This window comes from Streptopelia decaocto (assembly GCF_964273445.1).
Source record: "Streptopelia decaocto genome assembly, chromosome: 1".
NCBI lineage: Eukaryota > Metazoa > Chordata > Aves > Columbiformes > Columbidae > Streptopelia > Streptopelia decaocto.
In genome coordinates this window covers 24,646,987-24,674,499 of record NC_138663.1, presented here as the reverse complement: position 1 = coordinate 24,674,499, position 27,513 = coordinate 24,646,987, and the positions used below count along the sequence as shown (strand labels likewise).

General features: G+C 35.4%; 1 protein-coding gene across 3 annotated transcripts in view; it reads right to left on the bottom strand.

Moving 5' to 3' along the window:
- Positions 1–27,513, bottom strand: part of CADPS2 (calcium dependent secretion activator 2) — a gene marked incomplete at its 5' end in the record, with an annotated part of 304,710 nt that overhangs the window by 58,266 nt on the left and 218,931 nt on the right. For all 3 annotated transcript variants that reach the window (XM_082042913.1, XM_082042914.1, XM_082042915.1), the window contains 4 exons: positions 3,521–3,677; positions 7,272–7,375; positions 21,765–21,888; positions 24,082–24,145. In XM_082042913.1, the coding sequence (XP_081899039.1) occupies positions 3,521–3,677; positions 7,272–7,375; positions 21,765–21,888; positions 24,082–24,145 (449 nt within the window). The remainder of the gene's footprint in view (positions 1–3,520; positions 3,678–7,271; positions 7,376–21,764; positions 21,889–24,081; positions 24,146–27,513) is intronic.

Below are 27,513 nucleotides of genomic sequence, written 5' to 3'. Positions count from 1 at the left end.
AAAAGCAGCTACAATACTTTTTTTCAAACCTTTATATTTTGAAAAATCACAACAAATTTATCTACAATCTATTACTCATTTCCACAGTAAATGTCATTGTTATTTGTTAGCTCTTGTCAGAAAAGCTGAAATATTTTATATTAGGAATATATTCCTGCTCTATAGGAAGATTATACTCCTCCATTCATTGTTTTAAGTAGTTCTTCAGTTAGACTTAACAAGAAAGCAATCAGTGATGAACTCACTGATGAACCCTTAATTGCTGTGGAATAAGGTCAGAAAAAAATGAAGAAGCTTAAAGTGATTCAAAACAGGGTCCTTCATACTAGAAATGCGAAGCTTCAGTCAGGACTCCCCTTTCCTCCCCTGCTTCACTTCATGAAAAGTTATACGCTGTATTGGAAAATGCACTTTTTCCTCATTGTTAAATTAATATTGGCTTTGAAGTATTCAGCTTGAATCTTCTACAATGTTTTGTATACTACGTAAAATAACACATTTGACCCTATTTGAATAGCAAAGACTATGCATTTTCATTATCTCGCAGTCTTTCTAACATTATATTTTAGTGACATAGTCATAAAAACAGTCTTACATGAAAGTTTTCTTTAATGCTGTAAGTGTTAGATTGTTTCTTTATTGTGAGGAGTTTCCTCATGTCAGGTTTACATGAAAACCGACTCCTGCATCGAAGATTTAGAGCTCATTTAAAGCTCTTGAGATAGAATAACATGCAGGTGTCAGTCCTCCAAATTTCACTGAAGATTAACCTAATATGCAATATGGTGACCTAACAGTTCTTTATTTGAAAGAAATCTGAAAAGTAATCTCTGATATAGCTGGAGAGTGAGAATAACCCAGTGGGATTTCCACCTCTTCATTTCCTAATGAGTTTTTTGATAATGAGAGGTGACTTTGCCAGTCACTGTGGGCTCTATTATGGCTAATTTACTCCACTTCACCCTCCTTGTTAATTATTAACACTAGCCTTTTTATCCTCATGAGACCACATTCCAGTTTTTCCCTTTTTAGATTTTTTTTTTTTATAAATCTGTCTTTATGAAGGTGATAGTTTTCAGGAAAAGGTTTTCACTTAGGGTAAAACCAGAATCATTTATTTCATTTTTGGAAGGCTGTAAAGTTGATTGTATAAGCATGGGGAGCAGTTTCTAATGGCTTTAATGCACTTGCAAGGTGGAAAGCCTGCTAATTAAAGAATAAGCCCTGAGGTATGTTCCACTTGGGAATCAGTTCTTGGTAGAATGGTCACTTGCTACTTGCTAACATATCCACCGATTAAAAGGTGACTAATTTCCACAGTTGCTTTCCAACAGTTCTGGGGAAAAAAAAAGCATATAATTTTCCAGATGGCTTTCACTTGCCAGAAACTGTCATTTACTGTATCTATTACCATTAGGGAATTACTGAAATTGGTATACAGGTGTGAGATTTCATATCGCAGTCGTTTTGTATTCTTCAGTTAAGGTTTTACAATTCTTCCAATAATTGCTTTGACATGAGAGTTTTCATAAAATGTCTTTCCTAAGGTTGTTTTAATTACTTAGTGTTATTATCCATTTGATCTTTTAATGAAAGAAAAATCAGTAGCCTACCAGCAACCTTTTGCACCTGAGGACAATCCTTCTTTGTTTCTATCACTTCTTTCAGGTTGGAACCAAAGTGTAAAGGAAGAGAAATGACACAATAATGTAGTTAAAACTGCTGCCACAAATCCTTCTTGTAAGACTACTGTAAAATACCTCCACAGCTTTCAGAAAGCAAATAACTGTTTTAAGTGCACACAACAACACAACTAGAGATGTGCTTCCTAAACTGAAAATGTAAGAGGTTAAGAAAGACACCTGAATACAGGCTTCAGATTTTTTTATCTGGATTTTAGATGACCAGACACCCACTTAATGTAATGCAGAATCCACCTTGCGGGAGTTTAACTCTTATGAGACCTGCACCAACACCGAACATTTCCTACACCCTTCTTAGCAGCCTTCTAAATTGAGATTAAATTACCACAATCATGGCAATTTTTATATGTTTCTGTAGTTGCAGTTTGTCCAACAAAAGATCCAGACACAACATTCATGTGTATCTCTAAAACAAACTAAGGGAAACATTAACAGATACATTTTCTTTCACTAGGATAACGTGAAAAAAGAAATTATCAGGAATACAATACTTCACGTATTGTGAAATGTCAGGGTATGGAAACGTAATTAATGAAAACAGATCTCTAAGACTGGATGTTCATGTTCTTCCACTCTATCCTAGACTACATCTCACGTGGTGCAATAACAGTGACTTTGAACAATCCTGTTTAAGATTCAGCTTTAGTTTAGCAGGCCTGTCCATTTGCCCCTTTTCTGCAATGAAGCTCATCATCCACTGTGCCACAGTTAATTGAACACTTGCTGGTTGCTCCATTTCATGATATGGAGTTGTGGCCAACATGTACTATACTGAGATGACCTATATATTTCAATAAACACTCGGCAGCTAACGTTAACAATTTTACAATGCTAAATAATACAGGTTGCAATATGTGTAACCTCGAAGAAAAGCTGTTGAATACTATTTCCTATCCTTTCAGTCAAGCAGTTTCCATACACGGAGCTAAAATTCTTAAGAGTTATTGAACTTCCACAGAAATAAAATAAATTTTACAAGGATATTTAAAAATCTTGTCTTGTATTTATTTAAAAAAACCCCAAATTTTGGAATAACTTAAATAATCCAATAAAAATTGCATTTGGATCTCAAAAATAATAATAAAAAAAAGTAGATAATTTTCTAATTTTCTAAAAATAGAATAAGAGTAAACATACAAAACATAGCACAAACATATTATTTTTTCTTTATGATGCCTTAAAATGTTAGGTGCAATTCAATGCTTTTAAATTAACATCTATTCATTTTTTTGTTTGTTTGTTTCATTGGTTATTTCTTTAATTCCATTATTAAAATCACTTTCAACCAAAACATGCCCAGGATATCACTTATCTATTATTAAAAAAAAAAACAACATCTCTCTTCGAATGCAAGATAATACAGCTATCTCAAATTCTGGTCTCCAACCCAAATAATAATACAACAATGTACCAAGTGAAAATAACACTGATTTGTTGTGTGTTACTCCACTGATGCTAAGCCTACAATAGCTTTACAGACATAACTAGCTTGAAAGTAGTTTACATGAAGGCTTAGAAGGAAATCTATTTAAGCGGTATAGATTAAATATGAAATATCATATATCAAATAAATATTATGCTGCTTGCACACAACTGATTTAAAACTGAACAACTTGTGAATACTGAATGGTTAAGGGATTGCCGGAATGTGGACTGAAATGGTGCTCGGAGAAAGAAACTGCTCCACTTCCAAGAAATTGGGCACATGCACTGTCACTTTCATTTTGAGAATTATATTATTCAGGAACACATTCCTAAGGTGTGAACACAGTGAAAAAATCTTACGCATATAAAAAGTAGAAAACTTAAGAACTTACTGTCATTTCTGAGGGCGTTATTCAACAGCTGGAAAAGTGGGAAGCTGTCCCAGGAGTCCTGCGGCTGTGCCTCCAGTGCTGAGTCCATATCCACAGAATACAGAGATAAAAACTTCTCTGCATGCTCAGCCAATAATTCTGGCCACCAAGCAAATGCCTGCAAGCATGACAAAATAGAATTACTAAACACAAGTCCTAAAGCAAAGAGAAGTGTTGTTATCTATGGCAAAATACACTTGGATATGTTACTTCATGTTCCCATCACATTTGGGGAGGATAAGCAGGTCAAGCAAAAAATCTGAAAATATTTTCTAAAACCTCGTATCAAAAATATAAGATATCAAACTGACTATGCTGGGAAAGATGATATAATCAGAACAAAAATGTAACACAAAGAGTCAAAAAAGAAGTATAAATCCTTGCAACTCTTTTTGCTAGAGAATTAAAAAATTACTGTATATGCTTCTTTTGATTTCATTCAATTCTAAGGCAATAAGTAATCAGATTAATTTATTTTCCAAATAAATTCTTCTGAATACATTTTACACTCATTTGTTAATCAAAAGGGATGGCTTTAATGTGAAATTTCATTCCTTGAATTCTAAGGGTTTTTTTTTAATGGATACAGAGCACTTCTTAATTCCTATTTTTGCCTTAAATATGTCAGTTTCTCCTGAGGAAGGCATCCAATTTTCCTTCCACAAATCCTATAAATACATCTTAAGAAATTCACTAATGTCTACTTTAATTTTCAGTAACATGTTGGAATACACGGTTTTGTTTGGTAAAAAAGCTCTTAGGTAACTTAATTTAAAAGAAGAGAAAAAATCTGTGAAAAATATTATGTCAGCAAGCAAAGTCAGCACCACATTGAAGACTGCTTCACATTTTAACTCTTGTACCTTTTTACTGACACTGAAATCTAGGCTTTGGAAGGTCAGTATTGAAGCTGATTATTGGATCAGAGGGAGCTGTATTATCCTGGAGTTAAAGACGAAGTGGGTTTAAGAAATAGGATGAATATCACACACAGATGAGAGGGTTTTATTCAGACTTAACAAAAATATCTGATGGTGAGAAATACCTACACATAACAGACAAGAAAATGTCTTTACTTTCAAACTTATGGCCCTCACTGTGAATATCTCATTTTGAATATTTTTGATTTACCAACATGGGACATATGTAGCTTGGTCTATACAAGTGCTGAGTTCTCACAATTTCAAATAACATCACAGAAATCCTCACTTGTATTTCTGAAATATGTGTCCCAGGTAAGGTAGAAGTATGTACTCACGCCTCAAAGGCATGAAATAAAAGACAAATCCTGAAAAGTGTTCTACAAATATTTTTTGCATCCTGGACTTTCTGATGGCTGCCTGTAATTCTTCTTGACATGGGGTAAATGGAGAAAAGATGAATTGGCAAGAGGTTTTAAAGAAATACTGCACATGCTCTGCTATTACTGAAAAGTACTTCGTGTGTTGCGGTGTCAGGACTGAAGGATGCTGATTGGCATCAGAGTGAAAAGGACAGATAGGACTTCAAAAGTTTTGGCAAGAGTTTGAAACGGAGTATTTTTCCTCAAACTGGAAGAAGTTTGTCATTAGTAAATCATGTTTAAATGGGAGCTCATTAAAGGAAAACCCTCCTTACCCTAGAAAATAGCTAAATGCAAAGAAATAAAGAAGAACATAAATGTATACAGGCATTGGCAGGTGTCTCTTTTAGGTAAGCAAAACTCTTTCCAGAATATATTGCCAAAACCTCAAAACAAACAAAGCAAAAACAAAAGCAGTAAACCAGCACATTTTCTTTTCATCTTCTTCGTCATTGCAAATGACACTTTGAACCCAGCCAAAATTTCTTCTGACCCTTTATAGAACTATCCAACATTGCTTAGACAACAAGAAACAAGAATAGAAAAACAAATACTACAGCTAAGATAGTTATTCAGTCATTATGGGTAACAGGAAAACAAGCTAAAGGCAATTAACAATTGGTGATACACATTCTAAGAGAACAAAAACATTGACCAGATTAAAGGAAAACTGAAGTTCTCACATTCCAGAAAGACACACAAATGTGGTAATATAACACCAGAAATCATCAAAACAATTTATGCTATACATTCAGTGCACAGCTCCATACTATAAATGGTGAAAAATAGTGCTTAGTTCATCTGGAATCACATACCTCTCTTCCCTTTGGGAATCCCAGAAATTTGGAAGTGTTATGAATTAAAAACAAAACAAAACAAACTAGTATTAAAAAATGTTATATCCTATTTTAGACACTACTGATCCTTTTTGCCATCTGCATCATCAAACACTGAACATTTACTTAACATTATGATGTGAAGTCACCATAGGAATGTATAATTTCATGATCTTGTTCTCAGATATATTTTACTATTGAAATTCTGCATGCTCTACAGATTTCACTAAAATTGAACCTTTATTACATGACTGAAGGAAAAAAAAATCTAAAAATTATCTTTATTGTTTTCAGGTTTTCTCAGATTAGACTGAAAACTTTTGCTGAATGCATTTTTCTCAAGTCACATGCAATATATTTACCATTCTGAAGAATACCACATCTCTGACTGCAAATAACTAGTACAGAAGGTAATCTTAGAACAGAGATGTTTAATCATGCATGTATCATTTGATCTGTTTCATCTGTGTTCTTTTCCACAGAAGTCTAATATTCTTACAGTAGTACAGGTCCTCAAAAGACAAAGACAAAAATATATACGTTTTATTAAGCAATCATTGCAGACTAACACAGTGGCAACCGTAGTGTAGAACAGGATCTCCAGGGAATTAATTTCAAATCATCGAAACAGCTGTTTCTTCAGTATAAGATAAAACATCTATAACAAGTTCACACATGACAGATGTAAGCTAGAAACTAGATTCCATAGTGTGATATAAAACCAGATGTTTTGAATGATCATATTTATAACTATATAGACGAAATAATGTTTATCCCTTTGCATATTTTCCCCAAAAATATTTATTGAGTTTTTTGAGAACATTTTAAAAACAATTTCCTGAACCTTAGAAAACTGTATTTATTAATTGAATGTTAATAATATATACAATTGTGTGTACCTGGTCAAGTTTATTTTTGTAATTCCTTGATATAAAAGGTGCTATAATTCTAAATATTCTAAATATTATGGTTTCCATATTATGAAGCAAAAGACTTGAGAGTAAGAAACGTGAAATTTTTCTGTATTATTTCTTCTAACTTATAATGGCATTTTAAAAAGTGCAAGTTTAAAAGCAGTAATTTTCCAACCACCAGAAGAGCAGTGTGAATGTGATTATTATATGCATCATTATTTTTACAATAAAACCAAGATCTATACAGTATGATGAAAACTAGCATTCAGATATATTTTCTATTTTGAATAAGAGGTGAAAAGTTGGAAGGAACAACTGTATAAGGCTAGAAATGTTTTCCATACCATTTCACCACCTCCAGCACAAATACGTTTTCTCTATTTTATGCTTTTTAATTTTCCTTTCTAAACCTCAAGTTCATTCAAGCGAATTCAAGTAGAGTTTTATTTCACTTCACTTTTCATAAGCTTCAAGTCTCTTACTCTTCTGTAAATGTGAACTGCCTTAAACATATGTCAGAAAGTAAAGCTAAAATGTTTCTTGACAGAATTGCTTCACATCAGGGGAGAAAAAATCTAGGAACAAACCATTCTCTACAGCAGATGCAGCTACGGCCTCACCTCTGAATGATGTTCTTCATTTTGCTGCAATACTTCAATACAGAGTTCTGCAAGGTGAAGAACCTCTTCCAGTTTTCTAGCAGGTGTTGCTTGGTTCATGGTCTCTATATGAATATAAAATGTAAACCAAAATTGCTTTAGTTACAAATAAGATATAATTGTAAGAGAAAACCATGTCAGAAAGGAATGGGAATGGTGCAGTGTTACAATTTTCTGAAGTACAAGCAATTTCTCCTGTTAAGGACAATCATTTAGGACAAGCAAATGCAGCTGAATGTTGAGATCACTGGAAAATATTTAATTCTCAAAAGAATCACTGATCATTATAAACATTATCTGATTTAATATGCAAGAACTAACAGATGCATCAATGTATTAGATGCTCAACTTCTGCAACAAGCACGTTCTCATTGTCTTCAAGGTCAGATATACAAAGACAGCAGACACTAGAGACCCTTTTTGTTATTGTACTGTCAGTGCAATGCTGTTCTCACTAGATGACTCATTACTGTCACCAGCAGCAGTCAAAAATTCCAAACATTTTATCTAAATAAGACACTAGATTTCAGACAGATTTAAAAATAAGAGACGTACAAAACACAATAATTTTTCAAATAACTACTTTCTAATAACTGATTATTCAAATAACTGTTTTTCTACTTGCTGTTCAGCAATAAAAGGGAATTTGCACTCTTTTCAGTACGATTGTGAAAAGTAGTGTTATAAAATAAAGATCTTATAAGAGAATTGACACAAGTTTACTAAGAACTCCACATAAAAGAAAACAAGGTCAAATGCGAAAGTTACAAATGACATGAAGATCACTCATTCTACAGAGGAGACTTTAAAAAGGAAGCGAACAACAAAGGTAAAACACATGAACTAAAACACTTACAGTTTAATTTTCAGTAAAAAAATTCATGGGACTAGATCCCGGGAAGTCATGTAAGATAAGTGAAGAGAACAACTGTATTTTTTCACAGTCATAGTTTAACCAGGTAATTTGTCCAACTACTTAATTTGTATCATTAGGAATAGCTTCAGTATCTGAGCTTGTTTACCTAACAAAGCTCTTGTCCCTAAGCATAAACCATGGGATGGAAATGATGTTGTATGCTATAGTCATATATAAAGTATGGTCACATTAACCAGGGTTGCAGACGACTTATGGAGCTGGTAACACACGATGAGCAAGGGTCTCAGGAATCCTATTTTCTCCTTTTCTGTGTATATTCATGGATCACATGAATACACATCTCCATTTGCAGAAAATTCTGCTGACATTTATTTCCCACTTCATGCATTGATCATTACATAGAACATTAGTAGATTAATTAAAAAACTTAGATAATCTCCTTGGTATCAGTAAGAATATCAAACTGCATGCACTAAATATTTTTCACACTTAACATTTCTGGCAAGTCAAAATAACTTTTCAGACATATTAAAGGGAGGTGATCTTGTCCGGTTCTTCAGCACTAACACACTGATGAATAGTACCTTACTGAAATATATAGCTTTAATGCAATTTTTGAAGAAATTTTGGATTAGAACCTCCAGCAAACATCTACTTAAAGTTGACTACGAAGCCACATTATCTTCATGCAAAAAACAAGGCAGGCAAATTAGTTACTGAGGCAACTACAAACAAATTTTCAAAGCTCATTAAAATAGACCACATGAGCAGACATATTCAGATAATATGATTTCCAAGACCACAATCTAACTCAAGAAAGAGGTGTTGTATTAGCATGGACCAAGCACATCAGTGCACAGAACTACATTCACAATGTCAAGATCATGGTCATTTATACTGTACTGAATTTGCACATATGATACTGTAGAACAATTACACGAATATAACCACAACCATATTAATGTATTATGTTGAGTGAGATCAGAAAGGATTGGTCTAGCCCCTATTATTTAGGTTACAGGATAAAGACTACTATGGGACTCAAACAGTGTTTTTTATGCTTATCCTGGAAAAACTACTGTTTCCTCTAGTGGTCAGTGTCTTCCCCTCCATGAACACATAGCAAATACTATTCATACAGCTGATACATCACTCTCAGTATCACTGATGTTAATGAGCCTTAGGAATAAACCAGTGAAATTAATACAGAGCATGACTAGCACATCTGATTTCAGCATAAACGAATCATTTTATTACAAATCGACCTAGTCTTCATAGAATTTACCAATAATCAAGTAAACAAAATAATTTTATTCATAATTGCATTAATTTATAATGAAACTAAAGAAGCTGTACACTATTAAAAAATTATACCCTAGAAGGGCTCCTCTAAATTACTAATAAAGTAATACTAATAATTATATTGAAAAAATAATTGTATTGAATCTGATGTTGAGTTTTTTCATTGGACTAAGTTCACTTATTTCATACCTGGAATAAGCTCAAGAGAGCCTAAAACTGGCTATTGAACAGACATCATTATCAGCAGGGAGAACAGGAGAAAGACCCCAGATTAGCTGTGAGATTATCCTGAATCACCAGTGTGACAAGACCATGATGAAGAGAAACATGGTCTCAGAGAAGTTTCAATTCCATTGAAATGCACCGAAGAAATGCAGTTCTGGGTCTCTGTGCTGAAGTGATGAATTTTGATCAGAAATGGCATTGAAAGGATAAGAATTACGAATTTCTATCAGAAATGGAGCTGAATGGAGAGTCTGGTTTTGTTTGTGTGGTTGTTTGCTTGTTTGTTTGCCTGAAAGGCATAATAAGCATAATAAAATGAAGGATGAAAGAGGGGATCAGAAGTGCTCCTACACAGACCTACTTACAATCAGGGATGATGTTGGCATAAAAATACTTCAGTCATCATAAATTATTTAAGCCAGAAATTGCAAGAATTGCAGTCATTATGGGACTAACATTCAGGAACAGTTTTTTTAATAGGATTAGTGTGTTCACGAGGAAAAGGATGATGAAAACTGTAAATGTCCCTTTGAGGTGAGTATGACAAGTTTCTGAATGACTTTTTATGGCAGGAGTGGCTAAAAACAACTAAAAATGTGGGACAGATAAGACTTGATGAATTCCTGTTTCAGCTTTGCATTAAAATCCACATGCTATTCGCTGTTTACTAGGTTATTCCAAAATGATTTACTACTTGCTACTCTTGATGCTTCATACAGCTTTCAATAATATATTGAAATAATTATTTTCCTATAAGATTTATTGATAAGAAAAAGTGGCAGAGAATTGTACTCACTCTGCACCCATTGACAATTCTCTCTAATTGTGTTGTTGTTCACTTATTCACAGAATATGCTTCCACACATTCCACCTAAGCTTTGTCTAAAGTTTCCTTTTCCATCTGTAAGCTACCACATCAGCTAGTCTTTTTTCTCTGTAACCCATGGACTTTTTCTTCAAAAATCTAGCAAATATGTGTTATGGATAACCACCACTTGCGTGAGTGTATAAACAAGGGACCACAAAGCAATTGGAGAGAAAAAACCTAAATATTAACTTTTTTTTTTTTTTTTTTTTTTTACCAAACAAGTAGTATCTTTGAAATATGAGTACCAATAAACTGTTATCTGGAAGCATTGGAACCTCCAAAACATCTGAGCAAAATACTGTGCTTGCCTTTATAAGCGTAAAAAATGTACAGGAATGGAAATCAGTGCTGTCAGTTTTCATTATATTCATTATGCCTTTCTCCCCACAATTACCAAGAGTTGTTAAGATATACTGCTCAAACTAACAAGTTGCAGCAGGAGTCGAGTCAGTAAATATGCTGCTTGACATCTTTTAGAAAATAAACACAAAAAGCCATCAATCATCTGTTTTCAGCTTCATGTTTTGCCGAAATGAAAAAGCAAGCCAGGCTTTGCAAACAATGGGCACTTTCACAAGTATGCATTATCAGTGAGTCACATAGGTACCAAGAAAATATTGTTAAATGAGCTAAGTTAACTGACTAAAATGCTACTGAAATGAAAAGGTGACTGCTTCACAGACCAATGGAGCCTAGGGCCAGAGGGACTGTCAGATCGTCCAGTCTGACCTCCTGTGTCACACAGGTCACATAACTTCTCTCTGTTCCTCCTTTCTTGAGCCCATCAGTATGTCTAAAATCTAACATCACGATATCTAAAACCTAACTTCAGCTTGCTTTCCAGTAGAGCATTTATCCTTGGAGGTAAATGTACAATTCACCTCTTCTTCTCCCCAGCATGTAAGCTATTGAACACATCTGTTTAATTTCTCATTGGCATGAGCACAGGAATGTGCTGATTAAAGAGGTGATTCTCCTCCTTGGGTATGAGTACAGTGCAGATGGGAAGTACTTGTCTCTGGCCTGCCAGTCTTCCCCCTGCCCCCAGCACAGCATGTATCCCTTACTGGTTTTCTCTGTCCAATATTTCACCCTTCCTCCTTTTCTTCAAAAAAGCATATGAAGGCCAAGACACTCAGGAGATTCAACCTGTCTCCAGGGCAGAGGGTCTCCCACAGACCAACAGCAGGGATGCTGGAAAAAAGGCAAGTGTTGTGTGACACTTGGGAACTGCTGCTCCCTTGGATCATTACTTCCCATCCCAAGGATGCCAAAAAAACAAAATTCACAGCCCTCGTGGGCTAACAGGTAAATTCACATCCAACAGCTAGATGGGGCTGGAGACTTCGGCAGTGATGTTGCAGCTTAGGATTTGGTCCAGCTCATGTAATGCCAAACTGCCACAGAGCATCCACTTTGTATTTTGATCCCTCATGTAAGACATCTGGCATTGGTTTTGATTTTCAACAGCACTATTGCTCTTGTTGCTGGCAGCACTCAGCTGTTGTGCTACTTAACATTAATGCTACTAGAACTCAAGCCTGGAGAAAGTGCAAGGTATCTACTAACAGAGGTGTCTGTCCACCAAGTAATTCATTTCTATGCATGTGCCAGAATTAGACCCACGTGAGGGCAGATAATGCGATGACTGTTGGCTATCAAACTCCTTCCAGGATGTGCTGCACACACCACAGTGTATGGCCTCAGTGAGTTTTGGAGTTTCTGAAGGAATATGGCCTGTTCGGATATTGTGCAGAAGGACCCAAATCTGATGTATTTCTTTCCAAATCCAATTGTAGTGCAAGGAGCCTAAATGAGCCTTCCTTTATTCTATAACAGCTCTCTTGCCAAGGAATCTGACTGATTCACTTCAAACAGAAGTCTGAGAGTGAACTTATATTGATGCAGAAGGAAGCCCTGCAGTAAAACGGGCCATAATATAATTTGATAACATAGACACATCATAACTTGAGCCGCATGGAGCCAACTCTACTCTAGTAGGGCCCATTAATTCAGACATTTTTGACACATGAAACCAGCAAGATTGCTTCTAGACTTGTATCAAAAGCAGTACAAACATCAATAAACTGGAGCTAATACATGTTACTAGATCTGAACCGACTCTGCAGAGTTAATCTGCGACTGGGATAATCCACCCACAGATAATTTCACTTTGACTGTGGTGGATTTTCTTGCAAATTCTCATGGAATTAATTCTGTGTGAAAAAGTAAGGAGTGGACATTTGGGATGACATCCTGTATTCTGATTAAAAAATAAAAAGATTATAGCTTTAGATAAATTATGGAATTTGGCTATAATTATGGAGTTGAAACCAGTCTTTCCATAATTGTTTTCTAAGAATTCAATAGGATTTTAGTTTCTAGGGACAATTTTTTTTTTTTTTTTTTTAATTGCCATTATCACCTATGTACACAGAGATTATGAGGTTTGTAGAAAGGTAGAGTTCACACGTCTGAGTCTATGATCTATCATTATATAAAGTTGGTCACATTACAATGTTTTCATTTTTTAAAAATTTATCATAGCATTCAATGAAATTACCTTAATGGCACAATCACTGTCTGGTTGGTGTATTTTATTTTTTTTCCCAAAAAAGGGAATCTTGGCTCATGGAAAAAAATGAAACAACAAATCTGAAAAGGTAAAAGCAGAAGAAAAAAGGCAGAGATGAAAAGAAATTTCAATTTTAAATTGCTGATCAAATGAACTTGATTTATGATTCTTTGTATTCTAGTTTTGGAAACACAGATGCAAGCACTTCTAATTTCTCTTCAATAGGAGAAAGAACTAATGTCCTCAGCAGTTTCTGTTACCGTGGAATAAAATGTGGAGGTAACAAACACGGCAAACTGAAGGGCTTTGCAAATGAAGAGACCTGAGTAACCCACTGTACTGAGAGAAAACTAGCACTTGAAAGTGCAGACTTAGCACTAGGTGTTATTAAAAAAATCTAATAATTTCAAGAGTCTAAATTTTAGGGACTTACTGAAAGCTGACAATAACAAATCTAATGCTGGCAGGTAAAGAAGAGGGAAAAGTGATGGTGACAGTTTTAAAACAAATTTTGAAGAAGTGACTATTTGAAGACATAAAAAGAACAAAAACCAAATAAAATGTTACACAGATTTGCAAAGGTAGGTCACTAAACTTGTGTAGTAGCTTTTCCTGATAGGATATTTTCTTATAAAGGAAATTCAGTAGATCTCATCTATTCTGACTTTAATAAAGCATTTGATACTGTGCCCTATGGGAAAACTACCAGTTAAGCTGAAGAAAATGAGGATTAAAAAAGAAACTGCGCATTGGTTAAAGAAGCTACCTCAAGAGAAAGGCAATAGGCAACATTGAGAAAGAGCAAAAAAAGGTTTCTTGACAAATTCCTTGAAGATCCATCTCAGGGATGAGCTTTCCTAATATTCTCAGCAATGACTTCAGAATAAATATTAGGAGTGCACTGATAACAATGTTGTAAAACACTGGTGATATACAGCATGGCCAAAATGCAGCAATGAGAATGGTATAATTCCAAAGAACAGGAGAGTGAAACAAAATGTAATACTTCAAGAAGGAGGGCAATATATTTTGACATATGAACAACAATAAATATTTGCTATACACTGGGAATTTGCCAGCTGGAAATGATCAAAACTCTGAAGAGTGGGTTGAATTAACTTTTCACAGAATGCCAAAAGCATGATATAGACACAGAAAGACAAGTGTTACTTGAATATATCAGATTAAGCATTTCTGGTATAATAGTACTAGTAGTACTGTGCAAGGCATCTCATGGGGATGACTTTGCACAGCTCTTGTCACCAACGTTCAAGAACGTGGAATTCAAACTTTAGTAGAGAAAGGCTCCTAAGATGATAAAAATGAAGGAGGCTAAAACTCTGAAAGAAGGTGATGGAAGCTTAGGTTGCATGAGTGTGAAGCATCACCCTCACATTACGGTGAGGGTGACAGAACACTGGAACAGGCTGCCCAGGGAGGTTGAGTCTCCTTCTCTGGAGACATTCAAAACCCGTCTGGACGCCTTCCCGTGTAACCTCATCTAGGTGTTCCTGCTCCGGCGGGCGGATTGGACTAGATGACCTTTCGAGGTTCCTTCCAATCCCTAACATTCTGTGATTCTGTAATTCTGTAATAGGGAAAGGAGGAATTGGAGAGGATGAAATGCTAATGAATGAGGGAACTATCCTTCATTAGGAGTATAGGACAAGGTTAGTATGCTAAAAACTAGGAACTAATTTGACTGTAAGGTGATTCCTACACTAATGGAGCAAACAGGACTTGCAACAGCCTTCACATGGGTGAAGCAGTGGGCAGAAAAGGGGAACAGCAGTGACAACAACTGACTCAGCTCAGGTATTAAGAGAGGACATGGGTATCTTTACAAAGGAGTATCAGGACATGGACCTAACAATCCAGGGGTTCTTTTCCAGACCTCTGATACAAAATTGAAACCAGAGATTCTTGCTCATATTATCTACTTCCTGTTTAGTTGCACAACAAACAGAGCCCAAGAAGTTGTTATGCCGCTGTGCAAAATCCATTGTTAGTTCAGTGAAATGAACATGCACGGAGAGCTTTAATCAACTCCTCTCCAGGTAAGATGACTCTCTCCACTTGTCTTCTCAATTTCAATAATGTTTGTAGTGTTCTTCTTTTTAAGTCAGAGAGATCCTTCTGAGCCTTGAGGGCATTTACATACTACCCATCCTTTAAAAACTTGTATATAATGTTTATGATAAAAATCAATGCCCTTTAAAAAGAGCAAACTGTTGAGTTGCTCCTGACCTTCTGTTGTTTGGAGTTAACAGTTACTCAGCCTTTGGCAGTCTGTCTGATAGAAAGAAATGTTGAGATGACAACTGTGATTTGTCTTTGAGCAATTGCACACTACACAGTAACTATTTGCTCTCATTTTAATGGAATTTATTCTCATTCCTTTTATTAAAATTGATTGGCAGAAGGAGCCCAGTATTTTAGTTACTACAGACTTTTGAAAACAATGACTTAAAAGATAATTTCCTAATAATGCAAAGCTTTACAATCAGTCCATTGCCTCAGAAATTAATATCTAGGGACAATGACAGATACTGCCCTGTTCTCTTCACAGCCATTTACCATTCCAACTCCTAACCCAAACCCTTTACTTCTCCACAGCAAGGTAATGCCCTTGTGCTGAAAAATGTATTTATATATAAGTTTCCATCACTTCTCTTAGAGAATGACAGCAGCACTAGCAGAGTCCATTACTCCTCAGCCATTCCAATTGCAAATACATTTTAATGGAGAAAACCATTCCTTTCTGAGGAGGAATAAATAAAGTATTTTATTACTCTGTGTGTGTGTGTGTTAATGGATGTGTATAAAAAGTAAGTAAAACCTATTAATTCTGTATAAGGAAGGCCATCTTTTCTGAAGCAGAGTAAACAGGTGAAGGAGGCATGCAAATTTCTATAAGCTCTTCACTGGAAGCTATACAAAATGCATCTGAAGAATGCTATTTGTCTCTGGCCTCAGCATCTAGCAGGTCCAGTTACGTTCAACATTATCTATAAGAAGAGTTAACTGTAGTTAAATACTGAATAAGACAGGAAAATATGTCATACACAAAATGATCTAAAAAGTACTTTCAGGTAGTGAATTCTCAAAGGTGGCATGTGCTGAAATGAAAATGGTTAATACTTAAAAAGAGATTTTCACCTACTGATACTGTGATCCTCTCCTTGACAAATTATAAACCCTTACTGCAAACTACAAGGGCATTATATGAGAGTTCTTAGACATAGTTCAACGTTATAATAGTAGGTTTGCTGCTGTTCTCCTCATAATAGCAATTATACTGACTAAACAGATTAGCTGCTCCATGAGAATTTCAGCTGTACATGTTGTAAGGAATGACATGCTGAACTCTGCATAATTATGATTGCAAATGTAATTTTTATTGAAGAAAGCTGTTCTATATTCAAAATTGCACAACAACATGGGAGTGCTAAATAAAATGTCATCCTGACTGCAAACAAATCCTGTTGATGCAAGTGCTGCTTATACCACTGTGTCTGCCATTAAGAAAGTAACCACCGTCTTCTGGGAAAGCATTCAGAGTCTTGTTCCATTGAGACTGCGAAAATGAGAGCACTTGGGGAACAGACCTGGGAACCTGGCAACCATACTGCTGATAAAGGATTCTCACAACAGAAAGAATTTGCATGTTCACCCCTGTATTACCTAACAAGGACACTCCTGCAATTCAAGAATCTCTATACAGTATATAGTGCACAAGCCAAAGAATAAATAATAATTATCAAGAAATAGTTTCTCCTTATTTTCCACAAAAATGCAATATATTGTATTAGGACTAAGCATACTGTACATAATGTTCATGATGAAATCTGTAGGAGTTTAGGTAAAGACATCAACAGGAGTAAGATTTGGCCCTGTTAGCCAAGCTAAAATATAATTTTATTGGGATATCTTTCAGTTGCTTCATCTTTTGCAACAGAGAAATGGGTTCAATGGGGCACAAAATTCTGGGGGAACACACTCTGTTTACTCCTTTCAATAAAGGTAACTTTTCTGAGCTGATTACTTTTCTGCTGCATTATTAGTCAGAAGCGGAATTTAATGAAGCAATTAAATTATAAACACAGCCTATAAATCTCTAGCTTCACCTAACTCACACAGCAAATTTCCATTTACTCACTGTATGTGACAGGGTTTCCTCTCATCCATTCTCTAATATGATTGTTTACAAGGTCACTGAAGGGACAGTTTTGCTATCCTATCTTAAGAACATGGCAATAGTTTATTTTAAAGAGTGCATACACCGAATGTAAAGTTACCGAAATCAGGTATAGTCTTTTTTGTTTTTTTTTTTTTTTTCCCTGTGCTTGTAGCTGTATGTCATCTGTGCTTAATGGTCTGTATTTCTGACATTATGAACCTGAGAAAAAATATGAACAACAAGCATGTGTGGCACAATGAAGATTTGTACTTGAGATGATGCACATTAAAGTGCACAGCTGAGGTTTTAGAGTGCAAAGGTCAAAGGACACAAACTCTAAAATTAGTTTCCTAATTTCACAAATTAATTTCCACATTTTTGTAAATTTCTAATTTGAAGAGATATTTTCTTCAATATCTACAGGTGTCAAAATACCAAATGGAGTATTTGTGCTATCTAGCTTTAAGTATCTTACCTAGTAGGGAAACATTTTTAGGGTACATATGTATTTGATGGCATGAGAAAGATCCTTTCACAGAGAAAGTGTTGAAGGAGCCTCCAAGTGCTCTAAGCCACCCGCTTAATGAACCTGTCCCCGCTGATCAGAGGGGTCAGGACTTCCCCTGATCAACATGAGTGACTCATTCTAACAGGCTGTGACACGAATGCTCGTACCACCACTGCACTGTCTGCTCTCTTTTTTAACAATTCCAAATAAAGCTCTTCTATTTCCAACACATTTAAAGCTTTAATGAAAAACAGTGGAAATTTTGGGAACCAATGGAATTTTTCAAATCTTCAGTTATGAACACCATCTTTAAAAAAAAAAAAAAAAGAAAGTTGTTTTTATAATTTGCTAGTATCTTTTCCTTGGTTTCTGGCTAAAGAAGCTATTCCTCTAAAAATGAATCACCTTTCTCCCTTCAAGCCCCTCACTGGGAAGGAGCTCCATTTTGAAGTCCTTTCATGGAACCTTTAAAGTCATCACCCCAGTCTGTCTTTCCAGTAAAAAAATCATTTAATCCCAAGAAAGCTACCAACTAAATGCCCCTTCCCATAACTGTGGTTGATATTTGTGGAAACCTCACAAAGCACCGTGATCAGGCTTCCATTGGGTCTGTGTGCATGTTTTTAAAAAAAGGTAAGACAAAGTAGTGTGTGCATTTATTTCAAAGTAAATATATGTACAACCTCTCATACTTCTGTGCAGCCAGTGCTACTCAGCTACAAATACTACATCAGCTATGCTCTTTTTATGATCACTCTATGAAATACTTGGATATAAGCACTAAAAAAACCTCTCTGCACTATTGGAGAATATACAACATAGCAGCTTCATGAAATTAGGAACACAAAGAACTACCACCCACACAAACTGTGACTAGAAAAATAAACATATTACTAAACAAAGCCATGTCAGATGAATGTAGAGCCAGCTTCATGAAACTAGTTCTCCTGTCAAGACCTTCATCAATAAATCCAGCAGTCCCACTGAAAAAATGGATACCACTTTTGCCAATGACTATGAAATTACATTTCTCTAAATACACAAACAGCCAAACTTTTCTGTATCACTTAGTTATACCTCTTTCACAGAAACTACAATTGCATAATATTCCAAAATATAACATTATCTAAATTGCTAACAAATATGCACGTCATAGTTAAGTATCAGTGAAAATGAAGACTGTATGAGCTATACTACATTAAAATTAATTTTAATGTGCACACATTCTGGTCAATATTTTGATATTGTTGAAATCAAGAAGAATAATAGAACAACAGATACAACACACTAAATCTGTAATACATGCAGACATGCACACAAATAGTAATCACCTGAGTCCTTTTCTGTTGTTGCTAAATGTAAAACAAAAAAAAAAAAAGAGAAGAAAAACATCATTACAGAAATATAACTATTTTAGTTTCCTTAGAGTAGAATAAATACCAAATAAGGAGGTAAAAAGTTCTTAAAATCCTGAGTATAGCAGTGAGAGTCCTGATAGTTAGCTCAACCAAGTGATGGGTTTTGTCAGCTGATGGATAAACGGTGTATATATTTAGGTAGTGTATTTTTATTTAGTAGGTCTATACAGTGTCTATTTCATGCCCAGTGGCTGAGTCTGCATCCACATTGTGCCTGGGAATTTAGAAACACATATAATAGTAAAATAATGGAAGAAAGTAAGAATATAAGAATATAATTTTGGTTAGAACCTTCTTTGCATCTCTGCTTTTTAGGTAGTTACTATTGGTCTATAGCAGATATTACCATGCAATAATTGCATTTTGACTGATATGATGTTGTTGACCAAATAAATATTCAAAGAGTAGGAAAAAAGTCCCAAAAATGTACGACAGCTACATTTCAGGACATCAGTAGCATTATAAAGATAATGACTATATGCTTTCCACATGCAATTTGAGGAGTAAGCAACTGATGTAAACACTAACATGCATTACTTTCAAGAGAAGAATGTAATTTCAGTGCACGGAGACAATAATGCTCCCATAATCCTAAAGAAACAGAACTGAACCTATGGTTGAAATCTGCTCTATTTATATCATTAAAAATGTAGAATATTTGTGATGACCTGAGTATAGAAAAAGACAAATACAGGTCTCTTTGCTACTGAAAACCAATGCATTTGTTTTTCTGATGTTACGATGCTGGAGTGCTTCACTTTGAAATAGTACTCTATTCGCAGAAAAGTACTCAACCTATTTCTTGTTGAGATACTAGACTTAATTATGAAATGAAATCATTTATTGTGCTTTGGGTTTACAATTACATGACTCTAAAACTACTTACAGAAATCTAGCTATGTTTCAACCAAAAGACAATAATTTTCGAAGTCAAAATATGCCATGGGATGGACAGCAGTTTTATGTGCTGTGTTAACAGTGTGCATATTTAGAGCGCAAAATTTGGTACTTGCAGTGGAACTGCCATAATTCCCTGGGATATAGTTAAAAATCCTGGCCAAAGATGTATTTACTTCACTGTAAAAAAACTTTTTGAATCCAATGTAGGGTCAGTGAGTTTAGATACCTTTTGCATGCTTTTGTCATCTGTAAAAAAATATTTATATTTTTATACCCCTTATTTCAACAGGTTACCTAAAAAAATGAAATACTGAACATTAAAAAATCCCTTTTATGAATACTGAAAGAGAAAAACTAAAGAAAATGGTATTTCTGCTTTTTCATTTTCCAGAATAGATTTAATATTCATTCGTCTTTCTTTAACACAACATGATATCATAATTAATTATGATAAAGTGGTTACTAAGATGGTATCATGTTGTTACTCCCATGATATAATACTGGTTGCTATAGTGATGAGATGATGTTTTTGTTAATCAGTTGTGAGATTGGTTAACTCTTGATTTTCAGAGAATTTGAGCAGAAACGGAAAAAGGACAAAAGTTGGCTTTGTAATATTGCTACACATATGAAGCATCTTCATTTTGCTGTTGTGATAATGGTTTCTTCTAGTGCATTTCTAGAAATAACATGCTATGCAAAAACGTGCTATATTAAATAACCTGGCTTTTTAAAAGTAGAATTCCTTCTTCATATATTTTCCTGCTAGTTGACTCTATTTCCAAAAAGAACCAGTTATATGGATGCACACACACTGTTTTCTAGTCCTGGATATATCTGTAAAGGTGTATCTCAAGCTTTCTGCACTTTATGGAGAATAACAGATGTGTCTTGAAAAGGCAGTTGACTTTTATGACTTCATTTTTATGCTACATAGGGATTACAAATATTAAAATGACATTGTGTATGCTAGCTGATTTTTTTGAGTGAAGTCATCATTCATTTCACGGTATACATTCTAGAACATATGTAAATTCCAAGAAAACTGCTGATTATCATTAGATCTAGTATTTTGTTCCATTAGTTCATTCAGGAAATCAGGGTTTCATTAAGTTTTTAATGATCAGGCTACTATTATACATCTGACAACACAACAGCAAAAATAAGCAACATTTATCTATCTGTCTGTCTTATAAGTACATCAGAAAAGCATCTATACTCAGAGTTTTGAAATTTCAAGGTGCTGTTACTGCTGATAAGGAAGGAATTTCCTGTCAGTAGTTTAATTACTACGAATAGTTAGAGAAATAAAAAATAACCCATAAACAACCTTTTAGATTTATGGAGAACTCAAAAGTAAGAACAAAGGGCAACTTAAATTAAGAAGTCCTAGTCTTCCATTCAAACAGGGTCCCAGGAGGCATATTAAAGCAATGAATAGGAAAAAGCTCCATAGTTCACCAGCTGAGACTTTAATGAGACATTTCCCCTTGCTGTGGAAGGGGTTTGTTCAGTAAAGGGAAAAGGCTGCTCACAGAATATTCAGTTAATAGGCATTGTTGGCTTTTACAGCCACTTTGGCAGTTGATTGCTGTACTAACCTTCTATTTTGGCGTATTCTGTAAGTCGAGTGTAATTGATCAAGGCAGCCTTCTCCAGACATTTTCTAACCACTTTCTTCACCTCTTCTGCTGGTATGGGAGTAGCAATATCTTTCATTAAAACCTGTACCAGAGAAAATTTTACTACTTGGTTACAGTCATTACTCAAAATCCAAGGAAAAGGATAAAAATATCCTAATGTTACTACAGATCTGATAATGATTAAAGGCAGAAATCAAAAAGGAATTATTTCAGAGGGTAGGACTAGATATTTGTCTTTGGAGGTTTCTGTTCAATTCATGTTTGACTGCCTATATGGTATTTATATACTAGACAAGACTACCCCTACCATTTGGCATCTTGCAGCATGCCAGTCAGTTTCCAGTTGGGTGACACCAAAACCAGTATAACAAGAGCATTCCCATAACGGGCTGGATCATGGTGGCCACTAAAGATTTGGAAATGTGCTTGGTTCTCATCTGTGGAAAAGCTTCAACCATTGCAAACTTATTGATTCTTCAACAGTGTAAAGGAGAAACTGTGAACACCACCATGTCAACTTACTTTTCTTCCTTCATAAAGTTATTCAAATTCAGCATGTCCTTGCCATGAAAAATAGTCATCTATAGTAGGCAGGGGAAATATTAAACTTCTGGCAGAATATTTTATTATTGACAGGTAGAAAAACAGATTATAGAAAGCTTTTCTAAAATCTGCCAATTTTTAAAGTAATCTTTTTAAAATACGAGACTTTAATAAAATGAATCACCTGTTGCAAGTGAGGTAAACTGAAAATATATACCTCTTTATATGGATGCAACATTATATACTCTGGGCTACTAACATAGATATTGGTCATCCAAAGAAATGGAATAAATAGTGTTAACAATTGACTTGCATTTTTACTTTAATTCTGGACTCCATTAACTTTAAACAGGCAGAAGTAAACAAAACTCAATATGCTTTTATCACATTTTAATGTAAAAAATTAAATTTCAGATGACTCACAACCTTTTAAAATTGCATCTCCAATGGATCCCTAGACAAGCTACACCCTTATATAATACAACATATCTAAAAATTACTGTTAAAAGGAAGGAGAAAGATGTAGGGTCTTGGGAAGGATATGGTGGAAAAGAAACAGGTTCAGCAACAGAGAAGCCATTAGAAAGATGTTCTTACAAAGCAGATTTCTTCCATTACTTGCGCACTCCTATGACATACCTACCTTTGTTGACTTGCTTCTTTTTAATGAATAACTTCTGGATTATCAACAAGTGAAAATACAGTATTCAAAACCTTTTATTCTAGATCTTTTTTTTCAAAATTTTCAAATACAGGTAAAATAAAATGTTTGTAACCCATTGGGAATTCGCAGGTGTAGGTATGTACATTTACTCCCGGTGGTCAACACTGACAATGGTGTTGGTTGAGCACCAGACAGAAAGTACCGTTGCTGTTCATGACAGCAAGAACAGCGAGAGGAAGCAGCTGTTTGATGTACCACAAAGGAATCTACACAGCACGACAAGCACTGAGATTATATGTGAAAGAAATCATATATACCCAGCCTGCCTATGCATTTTTGAAAATAACAGAGGTTTTCTAAGACAAGATCTCCATCCATGGAGTGTTGTGCAGAGCAGAACAACTGACACTTCTCAGGACTAGACTACTCAGATTTTGGCAGAACTACACAGACATAACTTCATTGGGCTCCGGCTGCCAAAATTCCTCTGGAATCTCTGCTGGAATTTAAAGTCCCTTTCCTTAGAGAAGTCTGAGATGGTTTTGCCATTACAAGGTCTTCTCCCTTCCAGTCAATACAAGAGGATTTGCTGGGCCAGAGTTTACATTTATAGATGCCCATGACATTTTTTCTGCATATAGTTTTTTTTTTTTTTTCTTAATTTGACTCAGAATATGCACTTATGGAAGATTATCTGGATTATATAGATGCTTTTAAATGTTACATATCAGTACAGACATTATATCGGCATTATATTAATACAAACTGCAGAAAGCAGGAAAGGAGGGCTCTAGACTTGTACTGCTTCAGAGGTAATGCTGGGTAATCATTAAATTATACAGAAACAGAGTCACTACAGTTGCTCAAAGTGAAAGCCCAATAAATAAGTCTTACAGAAACAGCTGTTTGCCTCTGTGGAAAACACTGAGAAAAAACCCTCCCACTGAATAATTAAAACCAGTGGTAAAATATCTGAGAAGACATGAGTCTACTTTAAGCAGCCTGAAAACAAAAGAAAAATGCAGGCTTAGTACTTAAGCAGAACTTAAAATATATTCTCAAACTTACCCTTTCAAGTAATGAAAGTGTGGCTTTTAAAGCTCCTTCAGGACGTCCAAAAGGAAAACAGTATCTTAAAACATAAGGAAAAAAAAAAGAAAAAGAAAAAAGAGAAAGAGGAAATGATCAGAATTATAATACCTAAGTTAAGAATTTACTTTGAGACCTAACTAAGTAACTGTACACAACTGGCATTAAATTATATTTGCGGAAGACTCCCTATATGCAAAGTACTAAGGAAAGCAGGAGGCCTCTTCAATGGTCTACCATGGAGCACACACATGACATACTACATAGCACAGCACTACCAGCCCACCAGCAGCTCAGGACTAAATACAGAAAAAATACAAACGGCAAAAGGCTTCACTTCCACTTTCTCAACTATAAAGGATATTTAATGGTCTCTGATAAGCTAAATCATTACCTTCCTGGAAAGAGGTACTATTTCGCATGTAACCACAGCAGCTGGTGGAGCTGTGAAGTATCACTCTGTATACTACGCTGTGTTTTAATACTGGATAAAGATAAGGATACAATGTCAGAAATTTCGGTTTCTAGAGATATATGGAAACAAAAATGTCTCCAGATATTCCATATTTTCCCCATTTTATTATAAAGAGCTTGGAAAAGCTTTTTATTTTATCTTAATTTTATCAGCTACAACTTGAAGCATATCCACTTCTGTCTTTATATTTCTAAAATTATGTAAATTAAAAACTGACTCCATTCATAGCTTTGTTTTTCATTTTTGTCTTCTGAATGATCCGATATACCAACTCAATGAGACTACAATGCTCAGGCAACTGTAACCTCTCTTAATCCTGTCTAGAAAATCTTGCTGGGATAACCCCAATTGGAAACAGGATTTTTTACTTTGCTGAGATTATTTTTTGTTATTATTACTCACTGAGAATGGTAGCCTCATATTTTAATGTGTTCCAATAGTAAAATCTTTTCTTATAATAAAAGGATTCCGATCAATGAATTTTAGATATACATTTGATTAGCTAAAATAAAGCCCTGTAAATGAGGTCAAAAAAGGATTTCCCACTACAAGAATTCCAGTATTTGCTTTGCCTCATTTTATTCCTTTCTTACTGTAGTGCTAACAAATTTTGGGGACAGGTTAACAAATTATCAAAGCAGATTTAATGACCATTAGGTGTAATCTTAAAGTAATCTTAAACCAGAACACTTCTTTAGGTGTTTTATCTCTTCCTCCTCCTTTTTCAGTATATTTCCATAATCCTTGATTTGTCTTTCCCACAATAGGAATAGTTTATTACTATCAGCCTCTAATGGTAGTTTTAGAATAAATGTCACTCATTTCTTGATTATACTTAATATTTCAAATCAAAGACTTCCTTCCAGGTTTGTTCTGCAACGTAAATAACATAATAAGTTTCCAAAACCAAACCAGTTTTAAGTTCATGATGCAGACACAAGTCCCACAGTACAATAGGGGTTATTGCAGTTTATTGCGGAGACAGTAGGTGTGAGTACAACGTGGGCAGCAAGCTTGTGTGTGCAATTGGTGCAAGGAGCTTCTGGCAAACAAGAGTTGTTTTCTGAGATTAGCAGCTTAAAGAAAAGGAAATGTTCACAGTAGAGGCCTAAAGGGACACTCCGAGCAGTTCTGTCTCCAGTGTTGCATCCTCTGTGCTGCTGAGGAGGCAGAGAAACAGCAACTTGCTGGCAAGGGGAAATTCAGTCTCCTGGATAAAACCCCCATGGCATCTGATTTCATACTGTTCAGCTGTGGCAAGGATGATCCCACAGCTGAGGGGATCTTTAAGGATCAGGAGACATAAATGGTGACAGTCATCGATTCAGTTATTAGACGCATGGACAAGTGGGTCTGTGACATCCAAGAGGACCAAGCAGTAAGTCAATTGCTCGGTACAAAGGCAGTGGACATCAATAGATGTTTCTATAAGCTACCTAGGGGAGAACAGAGAAGGAGCAGCACTCATGGTCTACATTAGCACCAGCAATATATGAAAGTGTGGGAGGAACACTCCAGAGATAAAATTCACACAGTCAGGCAAGAGCTTAAAGTTCAAGACCCTCACAGCATCTTTCTCTGAAATACTGGCTCTTTCACATTTGACGCTTGAGGGGCAGGCAGAGATCCAAAGTCTCAGTGGGTCGGTAAGATGACAGAGAGGAAAGGTGTAAATACCTTAAGAAATGCGAAATCCTTTAGATGAGAGCCACCAGCATGGGATGGGCAGACTGCATCTTAATCAAAATGGAGACAGGCTGATAGCACTGAAAATTAAAAAGGCCATAGGGGACTATCAAAACTGGAAGCTGCCAGTTAGCTGACAGACATGGTAGAGCATCTTTTTCAGATGGGTGTGACCTAGTGACCTAGGTGGACACAGCAAATGTTGAGTGCCCCACTGAAAAGGCAGTAAGAGGAATAGACTCTTCAGTTAAACTGTCCACAGTGACAGCTGAGCAGTGCATGGAGTGCAAAGCAACGGAGCGAGGGCAAAGCTTAGAAAAGTTCTAATGCATTACAGGAAAAAGAATAGTGCTGGGGATCCTTGAAAGTCTGTACCTAATTAGGATGACAAGAGTGATTAGGAAATGTTGAGATTAGAGAAACTGCACATTGATGACCAATAGTAAGAGATTTCAACTATACACACGTACACTTGATCCATGTCTCATTAGGATGAGATACAATGATACAGTTTTGAATTGCTCCCTTGGACAGCTAATTTAGGACCCCCTGGAGAAGATGCTATTCTGGATTTGGTCTCAAATGTGAACAGGACACAGTTTGAGAGGTGCAGAGCAGGAGAGGTGCTCTGTAGTAGTGATCATAAAACAATAAAATTAAAACCAGGTACATTTTGTACATGTATATTCAATTTCAAGAATGGAAACTGTGAAAAAATGAAGAACTTGAAAAACAAAAGCCAAAACAATTAAAAAAAAAATAAAAGGGCAAGAAACCTACAAGCAGCCTGAGGAAAAATTCAAAAAATAAGATTCCAAGTCAAATGCATGCCATGGTTAAAAAAAAGTCATCTGAAAAAAGAACTAAAACACCCTCTGTGATTCCATGAAAAAGATAAAGAGGTTATCATAGAGAATCTGCTATTTTAAAACTTACCCGAAAAAGAGGACATGAAAGCCTCTAAAATATTCTAGAGCACATGTAAACAGTACAGTAGAAACAGTACTAGAAAGAACAGTGGAAGCAGGACATCAGCCTGGGAGATGGTGGGACCACCTGGTGACACGGAACAAAGGGCACTCGGCATTCAGGGACAGTAAGGCCAAAGCAAAGAAGCTCAGTGAGTACTTTGCATTGATGGACGTATTTTTCAAAATCAGTCATCACAATTTTGATGGACTAGAATCTGGAGTGGTTTTAATACCATGTTTAATACCATGTTTTCTTCAGAAAGCAATCTCACAGCCTTG